Here is a 21,608-nt window from a genome sequence, read left to right on the forward strand (position 1 = left end):
ATTGTAATATATGTTTGTGCTGCATCTGGTGTGAAATAAGAAGCGCTGCAGAACAAAAACTGATCTAAAATGAGTATTTTCTACTCTAAAATAATTCTGTTTGTAAAACAACCAAGACACACCCACAATTGTTTTCACAGTGTTTAGAAAATAATGGTTTATGACAATGAAATTACAAAGGCCGATATTCATGTCATTGTATCCACTGCACACTCCACAGAAATCAAATCTCTTGACGCCATTCACTCCATTCATGGGACAAACAGAATTAGTGGGGTCAGATGACTGAAGAATTATTAAATAATGAGAACAGCATCCCATGAAGCCCAATATCACCATCACTCTCACACTCTCAAAGCTCTTCTTACCGCACTCAATAGGGGACTCACAGCCAAGGGATCTGTAGTTATCTAGTTTACAATTTAAGGCAAGAGAAGAGCAAGTCAGCTGGGAATGCAATGAGTGTTACTCTCCTCCAAACAGCAGAATATGACTCAGCAGGACAGTGGGAAATGGTTTAGCCTCGGTTAGTTCAGGCTGACTCTAAAGCTTAGGGTGTTATCTATAACAAAAAGCAAAAAAAAAAAAAAAAAAGAGACCCCATTTCCACTTACAATATTGGGCATAGCAGGAGATGCAAGACATGCATGCAGCTCTGAAGGGAAAGGCACGTTTGCATGTTGAGAATATCAACAGAACATTTACTAAAGGTTCTTAAGAAGGGATTGTTATTTTCCATTTGCAAAACACTGTCTATAAAAATCACAAAAAAAACACCACACTGAAAATTTAATCTGTGACCTTCTGATTTGAAAAACATATTTTGAAACTTTGCACTTTGTCATTTTTTTTTCACAGTTTTTACAGATAACAAGTATTATTACACCAGCAGAGATAAAGCAAAGCTAATAAAGTAATAAACTAAAGAACTCTTACAATTGTGTTAAAATGCACCAGATGAGTCTCTCTGACCCTAATTGTGTGTGCGTGTGTGTTTGGGTGCACGTGTGTGCTTGTGTTTGTTTGTACCTTGTCCTCCAGGATACATGCAGCGGAAGGCCCTCCCCAGCTCCTCTGCCTGCACTCTGCCTGCTGGGGTCAACTCCCCTCCCCACTTCAGAACCAGCAGCAGAGACGGACCCTCCTTCAGAGAGTCTGAACTCATACAGGCACACACAAATACATAATAACAGATTTTTTACAGAGAAGTTTTACAATTTTCATTATGTTCAGTGTACTTAAAAGAGCTGCACTGTTCATATAATGTAAAATACAGGTGCATTGTGTCTGACTGAGGGACTGACAAATTGTAAAAAAAAATTTAAATGTTACGCACCCAAAATGTATATACACTCATGCCAATAGCAAAAACTCTAAAGCTATGATGCTGTAAAATTAAACCATACCTCATGAGAACATGAATTTATTTGATTTGACCAAATTGAAAACCTCTGGAATGTAATCCAAAGACATCAAACCAAGCTGAACTGCTTCAATTTTTGCACCAGGAATGGCATAAAGGTATTCAAAAGCAGTGTGTACGACTGGTGGAGGAGAACATGCCAAGATGCATGAAAACTGTGATTAAAAACCAGGGTTATTCCACCAAATATTGATTTATGAACTCCTAAAATTTTATAAATATGAATTTGTTTTCTTTGCATTATTTGAGGTCTGAAAGATCTGCATCTTTATTGTTATTTCAGCCATTTCTCATTTTCTGCAAATAAATTCTCTCAATGAGAATATTTTTATTTGGAATTTGGGAGAAATGTTGTCTGTAGTTTATAGAATAAAACAACAATGTTCATTTTACTCAAACATATACCTATAAATAGCTTAATCAGAGAAACTGATTCAGAAACTGAAGTGGTCTCTTAATTTTTTTTTTTTTTTTTTGTAATTTTTACAATTTTTTCTTTTTTTTTTTCTCAGAGAAGCAGCGCATCACCATGAGATGTGATAGAGGCTATGAAAATGGGCTGCTATGTAAACTAAACTGGTGGCTTGTCCTGTGCGAGCACCTTTGTTAAGGTTACTTTAACTTGAAGTCAGTTAAATCCAGGAACGCAAGAGGCTACAATGATTTTGGGAAATGTCACAGGGTTTTATTTTTTTGGGCTGATGCAAATGGTGTGAATTATGATAGTAATTAAGTGTGGGTTCAAACAGTTTTTAAGAAAATCAAAGTGCTTTATTTTGGGGTGAAAAAAATACACCAATACACCAATTTCCAGTATATCAAAACACAAACTCTGTAGCAGGTACTCACCTTCCTCCTCACTCGATGCCTTTGGCTGGCCGTTGGGCAGATAGGTCAACTGTACTTTTCGATTAATGCCGGAGAAATGGCCGTACCTGAAAGACAGCACATGGTGCAGGACACACAGGTACAACCACCACTGAAACACGGTCCAACAGAACAGTACCCAGAGGGCACGTCACAGATAGTCTTTTCTAACAGTGCTCAGAGGCTGCCATGTTTCTAGAAATGTGTCAGGTTGACCTTTCCGAAGTGGCAAAGGGTAATGTGTGCCATGTGGGCCATGCCAGAGCTGGCCCTACGCCCTCAGAGAGACTCTGAGGGAATAAAAGAAAGCACAGCTGCTGTACTGATGCCATTCTGCTCACAAGTTTACTTTGAATGGCTGCTACAATGATCTGGATCAGGGGTTCTTAAATTTGTACATGTTTACAAAAAGAAACGAATGACTGGCAGTAGCGCATTATGAATAAAATGAACATTAAAATGAATAATAATCAAATAAGTTGTCTGTGACACTGTGACACAAAGATGTTTATCGTGACTTTGTAGAGCTCCAGAACAGAGAACAATCATCTTCTATGGCTAGATAGTATTTGTTTTTAAGATATGTTAATGCAGAAAATTCAGATTCATTCAGTTCTAATCTCTAAAAGGTGCTCAATTTTAAAGCAAAACTAGTCATAAAGACAGCTATTAAAAATATTCAAAATGACTGCTTTTATATTCATGTGGTAACTGCAGTAATTTAGACACCTTATAATTTTTTTCTCTCTCTCTCTTTCCATGTAGTGTTATTTGTGTGTTGAATGCAGGCGGCCATTGTAAATGAGAAGCTGTTCTTAATGATAAAGGTTTAAAAAAGACGCAAATGAGTGAACCTGAATCAAATTGAGTCGAAATGTTAAGCAGAATGGTGAACAATTCAGTCTGATTTGGTGAAAGAACAAATCTGCATAACGTTCTGATCTTATTTTCTGCACATTTTGTTAAGAAAAAGCACTTTTTTCACAGTTAATCACTCTCATGACTACGGTCAGGACCACCAGGTTAAGAACCCCTTTTCTGAATGAAACAATGACAAAAATGAATAAATATGAACATCTGAAACAATCACAGCCAAGAGCAACATGCTAAAAAAGAGATGGAAAGAAAAAAATGTCTGATTACATTTCATCATCAGACATCTGACTACACTGTAGTTTAAAATGCTCTTTTAACCTGGTTGTAGGTCAGTCTTTAACCAAACTGTGTCTAAACCAGGTTTAGGGCATTTTTCAACAGCTGTAGTTCACAGAGATTTCCTCATTTCAAACCAGGCATTTCCATATTACGAATTATAGACGTTATAGAGTCACATGGTTATCATCAAAGAGTTGATCCAAAACACCTATCCAGCAATGTGTTAACAGTTAATCAACGATCCCAAACAATGCTTCATGTGTTATGAAATGGGTTTATTTTGAACTGGCTGGGGAGGTGGAGGGATTAAGGAGGGATGGGGTAGTCAGTTATTCAGGACACGCCTCAGGAGACATGCATCATATATAGGACTCCCACTGACTATATTACAAGAAATATTTGGGAGCCCTTATTAACTTCAAATTCACTACAGGGTGAGAGACTACAGGGCAATCGCAGGGCTGTTTAGGCCTTCATAAGAAGAAATGCACTTCTACAGGCATAGGCTATGAGGGTGCGTACTGATTATCGTTCAGGCTGGACTCCCTGCAGAGAGTGTGGCCAGTGGAGATGGAGGGAGACAGACAGAGGGGAAGAGAAGAGAAGAAAGGAACTAATATGAGAAACTGAACTCTGTGGGGACCTTCTGTGGCAAGTCACAATGATTGCCATAATCAGACTGTTTGTCTAAGAAATCACACACCACATTTGAATGTACTCATCATTAAATATTCTCTAATATTATCTTGGCCTCACCAGTGTCCATGAAAATAATAAATATTTAAATAAATCAGACTGACAACTAATAAACGAAAAACCAACAACTACAATTTTTTAAACAATAGGAAATATATAGAGCTGCGCCATGTACTGTATACCAACTGCCATCACAAATTGGCTTCTATATACTTTGAAAGCTGCCTCTGTTTTCTTTGTTCACTCTAATAAAAGCTTTTTTTGTATCATTTTATTTTAATTTTTACTTCATCTCCCCCCCCCCCTATAACTAGTGATGCCCCAGCACCAGGAGGGTGAAGACTAGCACATGCCTCCTCCGATACATATGAAGTCAGCCACCGCCTCTTTTCACACTGCTGCTGATGCAGTATTGCCGAGTAGCATCACAGCGCACTCGGCTGAAAGCGCTGCAACTCAGTTACGATACATCAGCTCACAGACGCCTTGTGCTGATAGACATCACCCTTTGGAGTGATGTGGGGAGAGAGCAGCATCTACCCACCCAGAGAGGGCAAAGTCAATTGTGCTCTCTCAGGGCTCCGGTAGCCGATGGCAAGCTACATGAACAGGATTCGAACCGGTGATCTCCTTATCATAGTGGCAGCACGGAGCCCCATAACTTAGGCATTTTGATTAAAATAATGCAGACTCATCAAATGAATCATACTAAATCACAATTTAATACAGACAAGTGACAAATCTTTAGTAAAAACCTAAATAAATGAGAAAAATTGTGTGGAAATGTTGGTGCAAACTTAAATAAATGAGTGCAAACACTGAGCGTAAATGTGAGTGCAAACCTGAGAGCAAACATCACAAATATGAGTGCAAATGGAAGGTGTGCAAACGTAAGTGTAAACACTAGTGAAAACCTGTACAAATGATTGCAAATGTGAGAGAAAATGTGGAAGGAAACATGAGCACAAGCCTGAAGAAAAAATTGCAAATCTGAATAAAAGTGTGCAAATGCAAGTGCAAACTTGAAATTATGAATGCAAACCCAAAAGCAGGGGTTGTAAAGTGAGATCAAGTAGAGCACACATTCAGTAGGCATAACGTGTACGGAAACACAGAAGAGTGCCAACGCAGGACGTGATCAGACTGTGTCTGACCCACAACTACAAAGAGAGGGAGGGATATAATTGTAGGGCTGCAGTGCATAAACCCCTCATCACAGGGATGAAAGCACAATTGAGGGTTTAGTGATAAAAACCCAGGCATTGGTCTACAGAGGTGTGGGAAAAACGGTGATCTAGTCAAATTATTGACAAGTGAGCACATGCAAGATTGTGCAGTGAGTTTAGCAGAATCTCTGCATGGATACATTAAAGCTGTTCCAGTATATTTTGGTGATGTTCTTGAGACCTGGTTTTGAGATGGGTTTTTCTTCAATTTGTAACCTGTCTGTATTTATTGAAAAAACTGCAGAAGTAAAGTGACCTAAGCTAAGGAGCAATGAGCTAAGGACTGCAGTATTACTCGGATATAAAGAACAACAAAAGAAAGAGGGACCAGGGAGAAAAGAAATGGCTAAAATTGCTTCCAGCAACCAGTCCTCTTAACTACAGTGTTTATGTTTAATTACACTAATGTCCTAAATGACACAGGTTACTCACATCTCCAGGACCGTCTTCAGCTGCTCCAGTTTAGATTTCTTCTCTTCAATCTCGCAGTCGTTGTGTTGACCCAGTTCAGCCAAGAGCTGTCGGGCGATATCCAGAACTTCCTAATGACACAAATAGGACACAGCTGGGTTTAAATAGCTATCAAAAAATACCACAGAAGAAGAAACCTTAAAGAAAATGTAATTTGCATTAGGGGTGTACCATACATAATATGCATAAATCTGTATAATAAAAAAAGATCTTTAAAATGTTAAGTTTCTTTGATTTTACCAAATTAAAAACATCTGGAATATAATCAAGTGGAAGATTAAACCAAGCTGAACTGCTTGAATTTTTGCACCAGGAGTGGTATAAAGTTATCCAAAAGCAGTGTTTAAGACTGGTGGAGGAGAACATGCAAAGATGCATAAAAACTGTGGTTAAAAACCAGGGTTATTCCACCAAATATTGATTTCTGAGCTCTTCAAATTGTATGAATATGAACTTGTTTTCTTTGCATTATTTGAGGTCTGAAAGCTCTGCATCTTTTTGGTCATTTTTAGCCATTTCTCATTTTCTACAAATAAATGCTCTAAATTACAATATTCTATTTAGAATTTTGGAGAAATGTTGTCCGTAGTTTATAGAATAAAACAAAAATGTTAACTTTACTCAAACATATACCTATAAACAGCAAAATCAGAGAAACTGATTCAGAAACTGAAGTCGTCTCACAGGACGCAACATTAAATCGCTAAATGAAGGACGTTCTGTATTTTACAGGACGGGTGGCAACACCAAGTACAACCTTTCTTCCAACAGCCCACCTCCATTTACCTCCAGCATTCCAAAATACAGCACATTTAGCCAATGTTTTGAACAGGCTTACATGCTATAGCGAAAGGGGCATAGCATTGCCCATGCTCCACACTTCATTAAGGGTATTTTAAGGTAGTTGCAAACATTAAAGCAATATACAGGCAGAGACATAAACACCTCTACATTTAACACATCTAATTCTAGAACCTGTAGTATGAACAGTGTTGAAAGCCCAGGGATCTGCCTCTTAAGTTAAGGTGAAACAGTCCTAATTATGGCCACTGGAACCAATCACACTTTTTCCTCAGGCCTCCTCATAAACAGCAAGTCCACAGAAAAAGAGCCGAACGATATAGGATAACCCTGATATGGGATACTTCAATCGTAAACAGCTCAACAGTGCATGTGTTTATGTCACATGTTGAGCAGTTACTTACTGGCTCCATTCCAGAGGCCAGAAAAACGTAAGACATGCCAGTGGATACAGTTCGCTCATTCCCTGACTTAAATATCCAGCGGGGTTCACGCCACTGAACTTAACCCCGACACTAATCTTGACCCAAGGAGGCTAAATCAGCAGATGTGCTTGTTTAACCCTTGGAAGTCGCAGTTATCACCAGCAGTAAGACAGGTATAGTGTTATTCTGTACTCTCACACCTCATTAAAACCTGTGGAGAAATTCCACAGTAAATAATTACACTGAAAAAATAGTGTTAATGGAAGTACGTTGTACAAATGAAAAAAGTTGAGAAAACTCATAATTTCTTTTTTTCTTTTTTTTTTTGTTAATTTAAGTCAGCAACTGAGCATTTATGACTATTATTTATATTTTTATTGTCATTCATATAAGCTTGTGGTAACGCAAATGTGACCACAGCTGGACCCTGCCAGCATATCGTCACACTCAGCAAAACAAAACACAGCAACTTGCTCTTGTAGCCTCCAACACAGAGACCAGGCAGTCAATTATTATATAACAAATACGTAAATCCCAAGAGAATCCAGCCTATGAAGAATGAGTGAGAAATGGGAGGACACCCCCAATATGCAAATAGTGTGACCAACATCAGGTGGAAACCCCTGTAGAATTACTCAGTAAACCTTTTTAAAAAAAAAAATTAAACTGAGCATGTGCAGTAGTGCAGAGTAGTTGGCTTGGCCTCAAATAGGTTTCAACTACAATTTGTATTAAAAATCACATTAAGAAGAAAAATTCTATTTTTTTACAGTTTACTTAATTTTAAAATTATTCAATTAAAATGTAAACAAAATATGTTTCATTAAATAAGTAGATATTCAAATGCTATATAAATGCCATATAGACTTGTGACTGTCCATAATCTTCTCTGCAGCAGTCAGGGGACATAGATGACTACAGTGTTGCAACTTGAAACCAGCAGCAAGTCAATGTGTGAACATACTTCAGGTAGCTTTCAGACTTAAGACTGTCAATGCCTACATGCATGCCAATCTCTGCATACAGTTTCACTCACTTTAATAGATGCAAACACATCAGAATAGTGCCCCCTGATCAGATCCAGTGACTTAAGATCAGATATTATATATTTGATTTAATATGGTATTGGCTATTTTTATCTCAATCCAGATTCAACACATTTTAACCATTATTAAAGGACATTAAGGAGAGTTCTCAGAATGTAAATAAAGAGTCTAGCTACAGTCTGCAGTGTGGAAATTACAGTATTACAGTGGAGAAAACTAAACATAACATATCATAATATCAAAACTTTTTAAAACTACTGCATCAGGAAAAGAAAATTATTTTCTCAGCACCTGTACCCACCTGGAGCTGTTTTGGCTTCTTGAGCTTAAGCTTGCCTGTCTTGTAGCCACCATACTTTTCAAACAGGTCAAAGAACCTAAGAAAAAAACATCCAAGAGTCAGGCACATAAATCACAGAGTTTTGGTAAGTAAAACGCAACAGATGGAACTTACAGGGCATTCCTCACTTCCATCTTCATCTTCTGTTTGGGGGTTCGATCCCCATGGCGAATTACTGCTATCACACAGCGGAGCTCCATCCTGGTAGAGGCATTATTTTTTATTTTTTTATTTTTTATTTAAGAATGTATTATTTTAGAATGATATTTAAAAATGAAAAAAAATCTTGAATTATATTTTATTTATATATATATATATATAAAAAAACATTCTATGTGGCAAAATCATTTAATGTCAATTACACTAAAGAGTACAGAGTCAACCCAATAAACAGAAAAAATACATTCTGGAACATACATGGTTCCTGAGGTAGTTGGGACTATAGGGATGTCCTCTGCTTCCATTGGGATGGACCAGGGGATGTGGAACTGAGGAGCCAGCTCTCGCATTACCATGTTCCTGTGGGAGGGGCTTCAGTATTACACCAGTATGCTACCATATCTACCAACATATTGATATTGTTATTTGAATATTTATATATTTACTATATTTTGTGAACTGCATACATTTCATGTTTAAGCACAAGCCTTTTCTTAAATCAAACTTGTCTGATTACAGATAAGACTCTCCACATTCTGAAAATAAAAGTGCTACAAAGGAATCTTTGAGCAATGTCGATGAGAAATCCGAATTAAATGAAAAACATTTTTATAGTGGATATAAAAGGATATGTACTAATTTTAAGTTTTTTTACACTCACAGCTCTTTTACAAAAATATTTTTTTTATGGAAACAAAAAAATGTTTCTTCTGTGTCAAAGTTTAAAGAACCCTGTGTAGCTCTTACATTTTTACGAGTATATAGTAGAAGATCCCCAGGGTTACATTTGGGCTTTACACATGAATAAACACAAAGAGGACTTTCAGAAGCTCACCTACCCCAGCACTTTGGCACAGTCGTCATAGTATTTCATGGAGTTCTTTACAAAGCTAAAACCATTCACGTCACAGACAAAGGAGTGTCCATTTGCTCGGAGGAGGTCAAAACCACACACCGTTTGCTGTAAAAAGTCAATATAAACATTACAAACTCAGCTTCAAACTTTCAGAGTAGGTATTTGCTAAAAGACAGTGAGGAAACACCACACACCTTAAAGGCCATACACACTTTACGGGCCACTAGTTTCTCCATAGCAGTGAGCATGACTGGATACCGGATCTCCTTCCCCTCGCTGTCTCTCTCCACCTTCCCGTCCAGAGCAGGAGATTTCCGGGCTTCTGCATGAGCATAGTCGGGTCCTACTGTGTACACCTGTTAAAGTGCCAGAGATCCTCTCTGTTTAATAACGCGCAGACACAGGACAGTGTGTGCACGTAACTGAATACTGGTGTGGTGGCAGCATTCAAGGATCTATTTCAGTATTTAGGTATTATTATCACTGCATTACAGCAGTGTTCATCACTCCTGATCCGTTCATTATGCAGTCCTATCAGAGTTGCAGTGGGTTTTGAGCAGTGGGACCACTAAAATGTGCAGGGTAAAATGTCTCCAGAACAAAACAATTTTGTATTTTTTGTTGATAAAACCTATTAGTGTTCTTTTTAAAGAACCCAGTGGTTAAAAAAGGACACCCCTATAAAATGTTTGAGCTTGGCAAACTTGGTAAAATCCTAAAATAATGCAATAAAACTAGTAAACTGCATAAGACATTATGCAAAACTCACTTTTTGCATGCTTTTGTTTTTTATTTCCACTTTTATTTGCACTTCTACTGGTTTATGAGCACCATGCATAAGATGCTGGACTTAGAACAGCAGGATTAGCCAGCAGACTTGGTCTGACTGAGGGATCTGTACCTAATGTTCGTGGCAAGACAACAAATTAGGGAAATGTAACTACTCTCAAATAATTTTTGTGCTTCTATTGTTTTTGTTTCATCATTTAGGACAAACTAACACTAACGTGGTAAACGCTCACCGTAAATACGGGATGGGTAGGGTGTGGCCAGGAACAGCTTATTTGCATAAAAGTGACAGAGCCCTTAAAGAGCTCATTCTGAAAGGGACTAATACTGGTAAGAATAGAGCTGGTGAGATCTCTTTTTGTAAAAGTGATTTTAAATATGTTTTGTACAGCCCATCGACCTATTCCAACTTTTTTTTAAAAGAGGTTTAATATATAGTTATATGGTGTTCAGTAAAATACAGCTGAGAAAAATGAAAGACGTATTACTAAAAAATGCAGTAACCTCTAGTGAATTCTACTGACTTATTATTTTTCTGCAGATTGGTAGAGATGGCCCGATCATTCAACCCAATACCAGTCAGGGTTGGCGGGGTTGAACTTTGTTTATTGTCTTACATGTTTAAGTGCTAGTAAACACTATTGCTGCTTTCAAATCAAATATTGTAATTTTAATAAGGAACAATGCTGTTGAGATGCCTGATCAGAATTTTTTTTTTATTATTTAGAGAAGAGGGATGACAATCTGCTCTTTTTGAATCATGTCAACAAATAGAATAAAACTGCAACTTTCCTTTAATTATGCCACTTAATAGGGCCCATATGAAAACGCTAAAATTGGACAGAAAAATCACAATTTTAATATTTATTATAATTATCTATTTTTACTTTTTTATTTTTTCTAGCATCAAAAGCTGAAGACTTGTCAACTCATCAGAGTTTCATGGTGGTTCTTGTTTTTTACTTATTTTTTCGATATAAGAAGTTACAGACTGTAATAGGTTAAACTAGTAATGCAAGTTACTTTTCAGATTTATTATAATATTAATCATGTGTGTTAAGGTATTAAAAAGCACAGAATCTTGTGAATCATTTTCTTACAAATGCTTACAATTAAGCAACTGTTACAGAGTAAGAAAGTTCTCGGGCAATTCTCTGGCATGCAAAGAAGCATCAGCACACTCACCTTAACATCTGTACCATCTGTAGGCATAAATTCCTCGTAAATGTAAGACCCAGTCTTACGAACAGTGCTCTCGGGGGAATACACGCTGCTGCGGCTCCCGATCTACAACATAAAATACAATTAAATTACCTTTATAAAGACAGAACACACAGAAACACTTTTACTAACACATCTGTAATGTAATGTAATGTAACAGTAAAGCACTGCACCTTCCTGAAAAGCCTCTGGCTGCCTCCCCCAGCGGAGGTCGGGTAATAGATGTAGACATTGTGGTCCTCTGCACAAACTGGCTTCTCCACAAACGGCTTGTGAAAAACCTCCCCATTCACCTCAACGTGGTCATCTCCCTCCACCAGGTTACATTCTGTCACACACAGCAGATATTATACTAGAAGGCAGGCAATGTATGTGGTAATATGTATATATGAACTGTATAACTAGCTAAAACAATTTATTATTATTGAATAATAAGTACTTAGATAACTTTGTTATACCTTAACAAATAAGACCATAAGACTGACAAAACACTAGGTTTTAAATAATGGTTGTAAATAATGTGTTTAGAAGCCCTTAAACCAGGGGTGTCCAAACTACGGCCCGCGGGCCATTTGCGGCCCGTTTCCTTTTTTGGAGCGGCCCGCGAGGTATTTCAGAAATAGAATGAAAGTTGGCCCGCTGTTAAGCAGGTTTTTATAATGTGAGATTCAAAGTTTGAACGCTAGGTGTCAGAAACGGGCAACAGAGTCTAAAAGTGGAGAGGGTGCGCATTTCTAGCGCAGAAAAACGGGCCAAAGAGTCTAAAAGTGGAGAGGGTGCACATTTCTAGCGCAGAAAAACAGGGCAAAGAGTGTAAAAGCGGAGAGAGTGTGCATTTCTAGCGCAGAAAAACGGGGCAAAGAGTGTAAAAGCGGAGAGAGTGCGCATTTCTAGCACAGAAAAACGGGGCAAAGAGTGTAAAAGCGGAGAGAGTGTGCATTTCTAGCGCAGAAAAACGGGCCAAAGAGTCTAAAAGTTGCCGTAATTAAGTTTAATATTAAGAGACATCATGAAATTAAACATCAATTTGAAAAATCTTAGTTAACACATCCCTGTCAAAAATAAAGATAGTAAGTCATGTAAAATGGTGTGTAAATGAAATAATCAGGAAAAAAGTATTATTTAAAGTGGTATATTTCATAATTAGTTTTATTACAGAGTGTGGACCGTAACTTCAAATATATTTCTCCTTCTGGCCCCCAACAAAAAATGTTTGGATACCCCTGCCTTAAACTATGCCCAATACTGTATGTGTATGTAGTTATCTATCTAAACCAATAGCTACATGTAATAATTTCTTGTGTACTGTAAAAAAAAAAAAAAAAAAAAAAAAACTTACCTTCAGGTCTGTCAGGGTCCCGGTTGAGCACAGCATAGCGTGGCAGGTCAATACCCTCCTCCTGTAGAATGCGGTATACTTCCCTCCTAAAACAATCATTCAAAAGTGTTTGATAAAGCCTTTTTCAAGATGGATTTCGTCACTGTCCTATGAAAAACACTCCATCTCCATTTTTGTTGATTTTTTTAAATTATTTTATTATTTGAACAGACAAACTGTCCCTTACATTGTGCTAAATTTCTTGATGAACGAACCAACAGAAAATTACCTGAAATACACTCTTTTTAAATTGACTTCCATTGAAAGTTTACAATGTTTTTTCTGTCTCCTGTAAAGTTGCTGTTTTGGAGATAAGTGATATTCATTGGACAGCGACGATATGCTTCGAACAAATAATAAAAAAAATCTATTTCCCCCCCATTCCCACCTGTCCTGAATGAAGTACTGCATGTTGAGGTCATTGATGAGAAGAGGGTTCCTCAATTTGGCATAACTCACGGCTTTGTCCAGAGGAAATCCTTCAAATGCAATAAAAAAAACAGCAACAGTGAAAAACAATCACAAAAAGCAGAGCTAACTATTCAACTATTTGGAACAAAGTTGTATCTTACCTTTGGAATGAAAGGAGATGAGGCAGTCGCACTGGGGCCACTTCTCCACCGGCTCATTGAGTATGACATCCTCTGGGAAGATGACCACAGTAATGTATTCAAACTTGCAGAGCCGCTCCATGATCTGGGTCATGGGTTTAGAGTTGGACTTCTTCATCATGGAGCAGATTCCCACCACGATCTGGCGCTCCGAGACCTTCAGAACATGACATTAACATTAATACTACTTCTGGTATATTAAGATCTACAGCTTTGCAACCTGTGTAAAAAGATGGAAGGATGCAAATAAAGTATGTTACCAATATTCTAGGTTTAACATCCTTCTTCAACTCAGAACATAATAGTGAATTAAAAAAAACATGGTAAAAATAAAACACACTAAAGACTGTATTATTTACGCCAGGAAGACACTATATCAAACTAAATAAAAAAAATCACACATATCTCTGTTCAAATTTAAATCTAAATGAACTGAAACATGGGTTAGTCTTATGTGTCTGTTTCTACCAGTGTGTTGTACTCGTATCAAACCTTGACCTTTACACCCCTAGCAGAGAACCCTTGGCTATATCTAGCGTAAGTCATTTTCCGCTTTCATTGTGCTGTTTAATTTTTAATGCTGTTATTGGCCTGCAAAGACACACACACACACACACTTCCTACCACTGTCTGTTGTTTACCTAGCAATTAAAGATAACAGTTACAGTAGGTAAATATCTAATGGATACTGGGTACAACTAAAATCAATTGATTTTACCACCCAAATCTTTTAAATCTAGTTTTGTAATTCAGTATCTCCCCCTCACTGCACAATATATTGTAGTATCTGTTGATATTTTAGACTATATATATTTATATATATTTCCTCAAATGTGGCAATGCAGTTTCACAATATACAATGCATTTGTCATATTATTTGTCAATACTGTTATATTAAAATCAATATTGTTTCATGACACCAAAACATAAATTGCAGATCATTTACCAGATCATCCTCATCCTCCTCTTCATCGTAGAGATCCGAACTGTTCCTCATGTTTCCCCTGAACACTTCTTTACACTCATTATCCTCAAAGCCCACCAGAAACTGGGGAACCTTGCTGTGGACGCCCTCCTCTCCTGTCAGCTTTGACATTCCATGCATGTGTCAGCCAAATATTCCAAGTTCCATTGTTCTGTTAGGAGTGACGGTCTCTGCTGCTCCTGTCTTCTCTTTCAAGGATGAGGTATCATCTTACTGACCTCCTGGCCTTTGTTTAGGCTTCAGGACAGCGGTAAGAACATATTGGAGCCTGAGCAGCTGCAAAAAAGGAGGCGTCAGATGAGTTAATGGGTTAATAGCTAAGAAACGAGGAACAAGTTAAACGTGTCCTTCACAGCAAGTCTCGCTAAAGTCCAGTGCTTTTTCAGCACTACTGCAGTCATGTGCCATGCCCACCAGTATGCTGACGGCAGGGGAAAAGGCATCACATTGCAGTCTGTTGCAGATATGTAGTCACACCTTACAGTATATCATATCACGTTTCAGCATCCATGCAGATAGTGGCCACTGTTGCGCAAACCTAACTGGGTTGGCGTGAGGTCAGAAGATAATTGACTTTAGCCACTAAACACTGAAGTATCATCCAAGTATTTAGACTTACCTTAGACCTACTTTAGTGCATAATCTGCACATTTACCATTCTTCTTGATTTTCAAGTATGCTCTTCTGCACACATGCACTTAGCCATGTCTATATTCGTCTTACGGAACATTACATGACTAGACTATGTAAGTGTGAGCATGAGTGTGACAGTGAGTAGCACAGGAAGAGCCTCAGAATATCACTGGGGCAGTTCTTAAGGAGGAGGGGAAGAGGGGGACAGATCAAATACTGTGGACTGTCCCTCCCAAAGATAACTCATCACCATGTAAGTGTTGACAAGCAACATTAAGTTGACAGGAAGCTACTCTCAGTTAGCCAGCGTCGGCCTACGCTAACTCAAATCAACAGACATAAATAAATGCAGAGGCACTTATTACAGCTAACTAATATTCACAGAGCAACCACAGAACATTCCAAGATCCTTAAACAGATGGAAGGTGATCCGGGTACACCTACAGAATATCTGTCTGTGTTAGCACTACCCAGTACCTAATTAACAATGTCCATCAAAAGAAAACACCAACACGTGACCTATTTTTTCACCCTGGCTGTCCAAAAAGAGTGTGTCACTAATATGGAAGATGCACACGTTGGTCTTCAACATAAACACATGCTAGGAATTCAGCTTGGAATGTTGGGAATGACACAAAAGGCATGGCCTTGTGTGGCTTTTTTTGGAACACAACCCCCAAAATACAATATATATGTTGGGTTTTAAAAAAACCCAGACCAAAAACAAATAAAGTTCTATTGTAAGAGTGGTGCACTGCATCAGTGACACTGTGTGTCCTTGTTTATATTTGACATGCAATTAACAAGGCCACAATGCACATAAAATCTTTGCCCGGTTTGGGTTTTCTTGCATAAATAACTAGGAAATAACATAAAGTAAACAATGAAATAAAATGATCCCCTTGTGCACAAAGTAGCCTACCCACTCCAGAGACTCCAGCCTTTCCAGAATTGCTGCCACATTACTGTGTTGGCAGTATGATCAATGTTGCACAACACCCAACAGCCTTAAGCAAAAACACGCAACCAATACGTCTTTTATACTGCATTCAAAATGTGTGACGTCAGTGCCTGGTACTATCATTTGTCTTCCAACATTAATTAGAACCAATTCTAAAAAGAACTCCTGCAACTGCCTGGAATTGTTCTCAAAATCACTTCTTGTTCTCAAATCAGAAAATCCTATTTCCTCCTCTTTTCCTCAAACTATTTGCCAACAGATTAGAAGCCAGTCCAACAGCACCGACATGTGCTGCTGTAGTCTGGAGCCTGTGAATAAAGCTACCAGTCACTCCTTGCCAAACTCTCTGACCTTTGAGATCATATCCTGTATAGCACCTCCATTATGATAGGAAGACTGCCAGCCCTTAACTCCATAAATAGCTGCCACTACAAAACAAACAGATAATAGAATACTATAATACTACAGTACTGTAATTACATTCAAAACTACCGTTTCAGACATTTAGTTCATTCAATTATCTAAATAAAACACCACTGTCAAAGGTAAAACAAGGTAAGTCTGCAACTAAGCAATATGTTTGGGAACCACTGGTAAAATTATATATTTTATTAATTTTAAGTGAAAAGAACTCCCTACCTGCATGTCGTATAGGTCATTCACTAATGGTTTTAACACCATTAAAAGTTTAATGTAAATATATCATAGTATGGTTGTTTCTGGTAAAGGATTTGATCGTCACTTAGGAAAGCAACAAAACATGAAAATCAAACTTTCAATCAAAAGGAACTTTTGCTGCACCAAGCTGTCAAGCAAACAACTACTGACAGCTTAAAAAACCCTGTCTTGTAAAGTGAATACAATACAATACACATTTTTATAAAAATTATATTCACATCATTAAATGACTGCTTCTTGTCAGTTTGTATCTGACAGGTATATTAAACTGATATCTGAGAAAATATTATATGTATTAAAATGCAAAATGTATAGCCAAAAATGAGTTCTAAATGCATGCATGTTGTAGATTTAGATTTTTTACCTTTTTGGCTTAATATGAGTATTTTTTTACCACTGTATCCTACAACACCATCACAGCAGAGACCAAGAGTACAGCAAGCAGCATGACATATGAACTCATTGACTTTATATTAGTTTTCCAAAATCATTAACCAGTGACTCAATCACTGTTGGCACATGTGAGACAGGAAAATTCAAACCCAGCTAAAGTCAAGTGTGACATTTCCATACTCGTAGCCAACCTTTTCTCCATCCAGCATTAATGTGCTATTAGTTCCATTCAAACACTGATTTACTGATCACTGTCAGCACAGAACACGGGTCCACTGAGAGGTGGGCTACTTCTAGAGAGTCAGAAAAAATGAATGGACTGGGTTATTAAAAAGCATCCTTTTGCTTTTGCTAAAAGACATCAGACAGATCTAGTGTAAGGTTTCCACAATCAGTGATGGTTTGGAGAGCCATGCCATCTGCTGGTGTTGGTCCACTGTGTTATATCAAGTCCATAGTCCCGGAAAATCTTGCAGCATTTCACGCTTTTCTCTGCTGACAACTTTTATGGAGATGCAGATTTCATTTTCCAGCAGGACTTGGCACACTGTCCACACTGCCAAAAGTACCAACTGGTCTTATTTAATATTCTAATTTTCTGAGACTTTTGATATAGATATATCTATATATATATATATATTTCTTGATTTTACAAGGATTTCACAAATTGAAAACCTCTGGCATATAATCAAGAGGAAGATGGATGATCACAAGCCACCAAACCAAGCTGAACTGCTTGAATTTTTGCACCAGGAGTGGCATAAAATTATCCAAAATTAATGTGTAAGACTGGTGGAAGAGATCATGCCAAGATGAAAGATGAAAACTGTGATTAAAATCCAGGGTTATTCCATTAAATATTGATTTCTGATCTCTTTATGATTATGATGTTTTCTTTGCATTATTATATTATAAGGTCTGAAAGCTCTGCATCTTTTTTGTTATTTCAGCCATTTCTCATTTTCTGCAAATAAATGCTCTAAATCACAATATTTTTATTTGGAATTTGAGAGAAATGTCATTTTACTCGAACGTATACCTATAGATAGTTAAATCAGAGAAATTGATTATTTTGATGTGGTCTCTTATTTTTTTCAGAGCTGTATTATGTATTAGTCTGTATTATTACAGTCTTTTAAATCGCCAATGCAATGTACCAAAATTAATTTGGTGGAAGTTTAGCTGGCAGTGAGAAAGTTTTGGCCTCAGGGGTCCGTCCGAAGAAATCAAACACATACGGGCCGCATCCCAACAGCAACTGGATCCCCGGTCTCCTCCTCCCCGCGGTCAGTGTTTACTTACACAGATCTGTCCGTCACTCCTAAAAAACACCAGCCAGCCCGGGTCCAGCCTGAAGGACACGCGCTGCCCCGAGGAGCCGCGGAGCGACACTGACTGACAGGAAGCTGCCCTGCTCCTTCAGCTCGGGTTAAACTAGTTACATTATATTTATACAGTAAAATAGGACATATCACACACTAACAAACTACAGACTCCGCTAAACTACCGGGAAACTACTTAACTTGCTTGAGTTTTTCCTCGCGCCGCTTCATGTGTTCACTTTACAAAATAGAAAGCTGAGGTTAGGAGGACTTCAGAGGCGAAACTCCGCCCCGGATTTAACTTCTCTAAACACAGACTGTCTGAACTCAGCCTAAACACAGTCTAAACTCAGTTTAAACAGACTAAACTCAGCCTAAAGTCTGTCCATTGCTCCCTCAGAAAGTTTAGTGTACAGAAGAGACAACAGGAAGAAAAAGAAGAAGTCGTGGAGACTGTGTTACTCACTCTCAGAGCAGCCTGTGGGCTGACAGCTGCAACTTCCTCACCTCCTGCCAACACAAAGCACAGCAGCAGCAACTCTGGAAAAAGCACACACACATACTCTCTCACACACACACCGTACACACACCACACACACTCTCACACATACACGCATTGGCAAACTGGTTTCGTTTGATGTGCAATTGTTTTCAGAGGCTGTAGATAGATATATGACTGCCACCTACAGCACTGGCGAGGAAGGTAAGATAGACCCGAGTTTCTCAGCCCTGCTCAGTCAGTGGCTGCGTCCAAAACTTTTACTACTACTCCTCTCCTCCTCCTCCTCCTCCTCCGTTTGTTCTCCTCCTCCCCTCTGCCTCCTTTCCTACTCTTCCTCTCCTCCTCTTTCTTTCCTACTCCTTCTCCTCCTTTCCTACTCCTCTCCCCCTCCCTTCCTACTCCTTCTCTCCTCCTCATTTCCTACTCCTCCTTTCCTCCTCCTTTCCTACTCCTCCTTTCCTCCTCCTTTCCTACTCCTCCTTTCATACGCCATAGTATTGGAGAAATGGAGGAGAGAAGAGGAGGAAGAGGAATAGAGAGAATGAACTGTAATTGAGGGTCATACAGTAGCCGCGTCCAGAAACTTTTGCTACTCCTCCTCTCCTCATCCTCCTTTTCTACTCCACTTCTCCTACTCCAGAAGAAGGTAGAGAGGAATCGATGAGTAGAGAGGAGGACCAGTAATTGGGGAAATGGGTCAGGTGATCCATTTAATAGGAGGTTGACTACTGATGAACTAAGCCAATCACAACGCTCATTTTCAGCTCCCTTAACACTGCCCAGCCAATTACAAACAGTCAGCAAATATATGGTCATATTTGCCAAATATTTTTTTATATTTTTTAAATTTTGTTGCATTTTATTTTTTTATTTTTTTATTTTTTTATAATAAGTGATGATAAGTAATTAATTCGATTAAAAATGTGTGCTTAGGTGCTTTGTGGGCGGGGCCAAAAGGATAGGATACTCTGGTGTATCCTCTGTTAGAAGGCGATCCAAGGAGGATTTTAAGCAGCTTTTTTCATCTCCTCCGGTATTCATACAGAATGCAAGAAGGCACCACTAAATCAGTTTCCAGGTTACAGAGGTGAGGAGGAGAAATGAAGTAAAAAGGAGGGTTTCTGGGGTTTCTGCACGCAACCAGTGTGGCTCACTTCCCTGCACATTTTAGTGTTTCCTGCTTTAACACAACCACTTTACATCTATAATTGGCAAGTAGTTGGATCAGGTGTGTTGAAAGCAGGGAAAATATTAATGTAGTGTTTAAAATAATTCTCTACGTTAAATAAAAAAAACTAAATGCAAGGATTCACAAATTTCATAGATCCATATTTTATTCACTCAAAAGAACATAAAACAATTACTAAAATTGAGATATTTAATCGCAGCAGTATATGTGAAAAAGGTTGGGGCAGGTGCAGTAAAAAGGCTGGAAAAATAAGTGGTACTGATAAAAACAGCTAGATGAGCAACTAATTACATCACTGTGTATAAAAATAACATTTTAGAGTCTCTTTGGAGCAACCTGTGACAAACTGCATCTACAAATAGTGAAGCACTTTCAGAAAATGTTCGTCTGTGTGCAAATGAAAGACTATCCCACCATCTACCATACAAAATTAATTTAAATCATCAAAAGATTCAGAGCATGGCGTGTATTACATAGAAAACTGCTAATCAGTCAAAATGACATCAGGTCAATGACATCAGCAGCACTTGTATAAAGCCGAATCACTGCATGTGATACTTTAAAAGTTTTTTGAGAAGTTAATTGAGCCAAACCAGTCTTACCAGCCAGTGGTGTAGTCTCTCTGTCTCTTTCTCTTTCTTTCTCTCTCTCTCTCTCTCTCTCTCTCTTTCACACACACACGTCCACCATATGACTATGTAACATCATCTGGCCTTACCAAATAAGCTGTGTTCTCTTCTATCCCCACAGCCCAAGGGGAGCAGCAGAGAGCTGGAATTCAGGATATATGGAGGTTTCCCATATTGCCAAGCCTCAAAGCACTGAAATAATCACATATTCTGCATGTCTTGTGTACAATAAGATGAATGCTTGTAGTTGTTTCTGCAATTAAAATCATGTATCAAAATTAGGACACACATTAAAGGCCTTCTTTTTTATTTAAATACATAAACAATACAGAAAGAAGGAAATAATTAAATAATGATTAACTAACTAAATAAAATGTTGTCCTTTTGAAAGGACAGCACATGTCAAGACAGGCTCCTCCAAAATCCTCTGTCCATGTTCTTATAATGATCTGCACCTGATGTGCTGCACCAGATTTTTTAGGCACAATAATTATATTTACATTCATTTGTATTTATGTGAATTACCTTTTTTTTTTTTGTTTAAATATGTTTTTTTTTTCCATGGGATGTCCTAGTAAAATCCTATGTATTGTTTATTATTTTACTTCTAATGTTGTTATTAGAACATTATGTTAAAAACTATGTAAAATATGCCTAGGTGATTTCCAGATATTGGCATCAAACAGCACATATGACATGGTGATTAATGTGTATTAAAATTATGATTTAAAAATAACCTCAATAATCCTGCCAAGCATTTAGGCCAGTGCCATGTACAGGTATATGATTCTGCCTTTGCCCCATCTCCATAATACCCCCTTTCATTTGGATGGAACCCTATAAAAAGGGCAC

General features: G+C 38.0%; 1 protein-coding gene across 6 annotated transcripts in view; it reads right to left on the bottom strand.

The window, feature by feature from the left end:
• Nucleotides 1-19,123, bottom strand: part of ppip5k1b (diphosphoinositol pentakisphosphate kinase 1b) — a 43,000-nt gene extending 23,877 nt beyond the window's left edge. The window contains exons 1-17 of one of the 6 annotated variants that reach the window (XM_022684099.2): nucleotides 18,903-19,123; nucleotides 14,411-14,725; nucleotides 13,426-13,621; nucleotides 13,242-13,332; nucleotides 12,815-12,900; nucleotides 11,649-11,803; nucleotides 11,440-11,541; nucleotides 9,660-9,821; nucleotides 9,449-9,570; nucleotides 8,868-8,969; nucleotides 8,565-8,651; nucleotides 8,412-8,487; nucleotides 5,800-5,909; nucleotides 3,968-3,991; nucleotides 2,273-2,358; nucleotides 1,030-1,155; nucleotides 369-410 (exon numbers count right to left, since the gene is read on the bottom strand). In XM_022684099.2, coding sequence (XP_022539820.2) covers nucleotides 369-410; nucleotides 1,030-1,155; nucleotides 2,273-2,358; nucleotides 3,968-3,991; nucleotides 5,800-5,909; nucleotides 8,412-8,487; nucleotides 8,565-8,651; nucleotides 8,868-8,969; nucleotides 9,449-9,570; nucleotides 9,660-9,821; nucleotides 11,440-11,541; nucleotides 11,649-11,803; nucleotides 12,815-12,900; nucleotides 13,242-13,332; nucleotides 13,426-13,621; nucleotides 14,411-14,569 — 1,726 coding nt within the window. In that variant the 5' untranslated portion in view covers nucleotides 14,570-14,725; nucleotides 18,903-19,123. The remainder of the gene's footprint in view (nucleotides 1-368; nucleotides 411-1,029; nucleotides 1,156-2,272; nucleotides 2,359-3,967; nucleotides 3,992-5,799; nucleotides 5,910-8,411; nucleotides 8,488-8,564; nucleotides 8,652-8,867; nucleotides 8,970-9,448; nucleotides 9,571-9,659; nucleotides 9,822-11,439; nucleotides 11,542-11,648; nucleotides 11,804-12,814; nucleotides 12,901-13,241; nucleotides 13,333-13,425; nucleotides 13,622-14,410; nucleotides 14,726-18,902) is intronic. The other 5 variants (XM_022684106.2, XM_022684103.2, XM_022684111.2 and 2 more) reach the window with 5 other exon arrangements.
• Between the last annotated feature and the right edge of the window lie 2,485 nt (nucleotides 19,124-21,608).

This window comes from Astyanax mexicanus, chromosome 10 (assembly GCF_023375975.1).
Source record: "Astyanax mexicanus isolate ESR-SI-001 chromosome 10, AstMex3_surface, whole genome shotgun sequence".
Lineage (NCBI taxonomy): Eukaryota > Metazoa > Chordata > Actinopteri > Characiformes > Acestrorhamphidae > Astyanax > Astyanax mexicanus.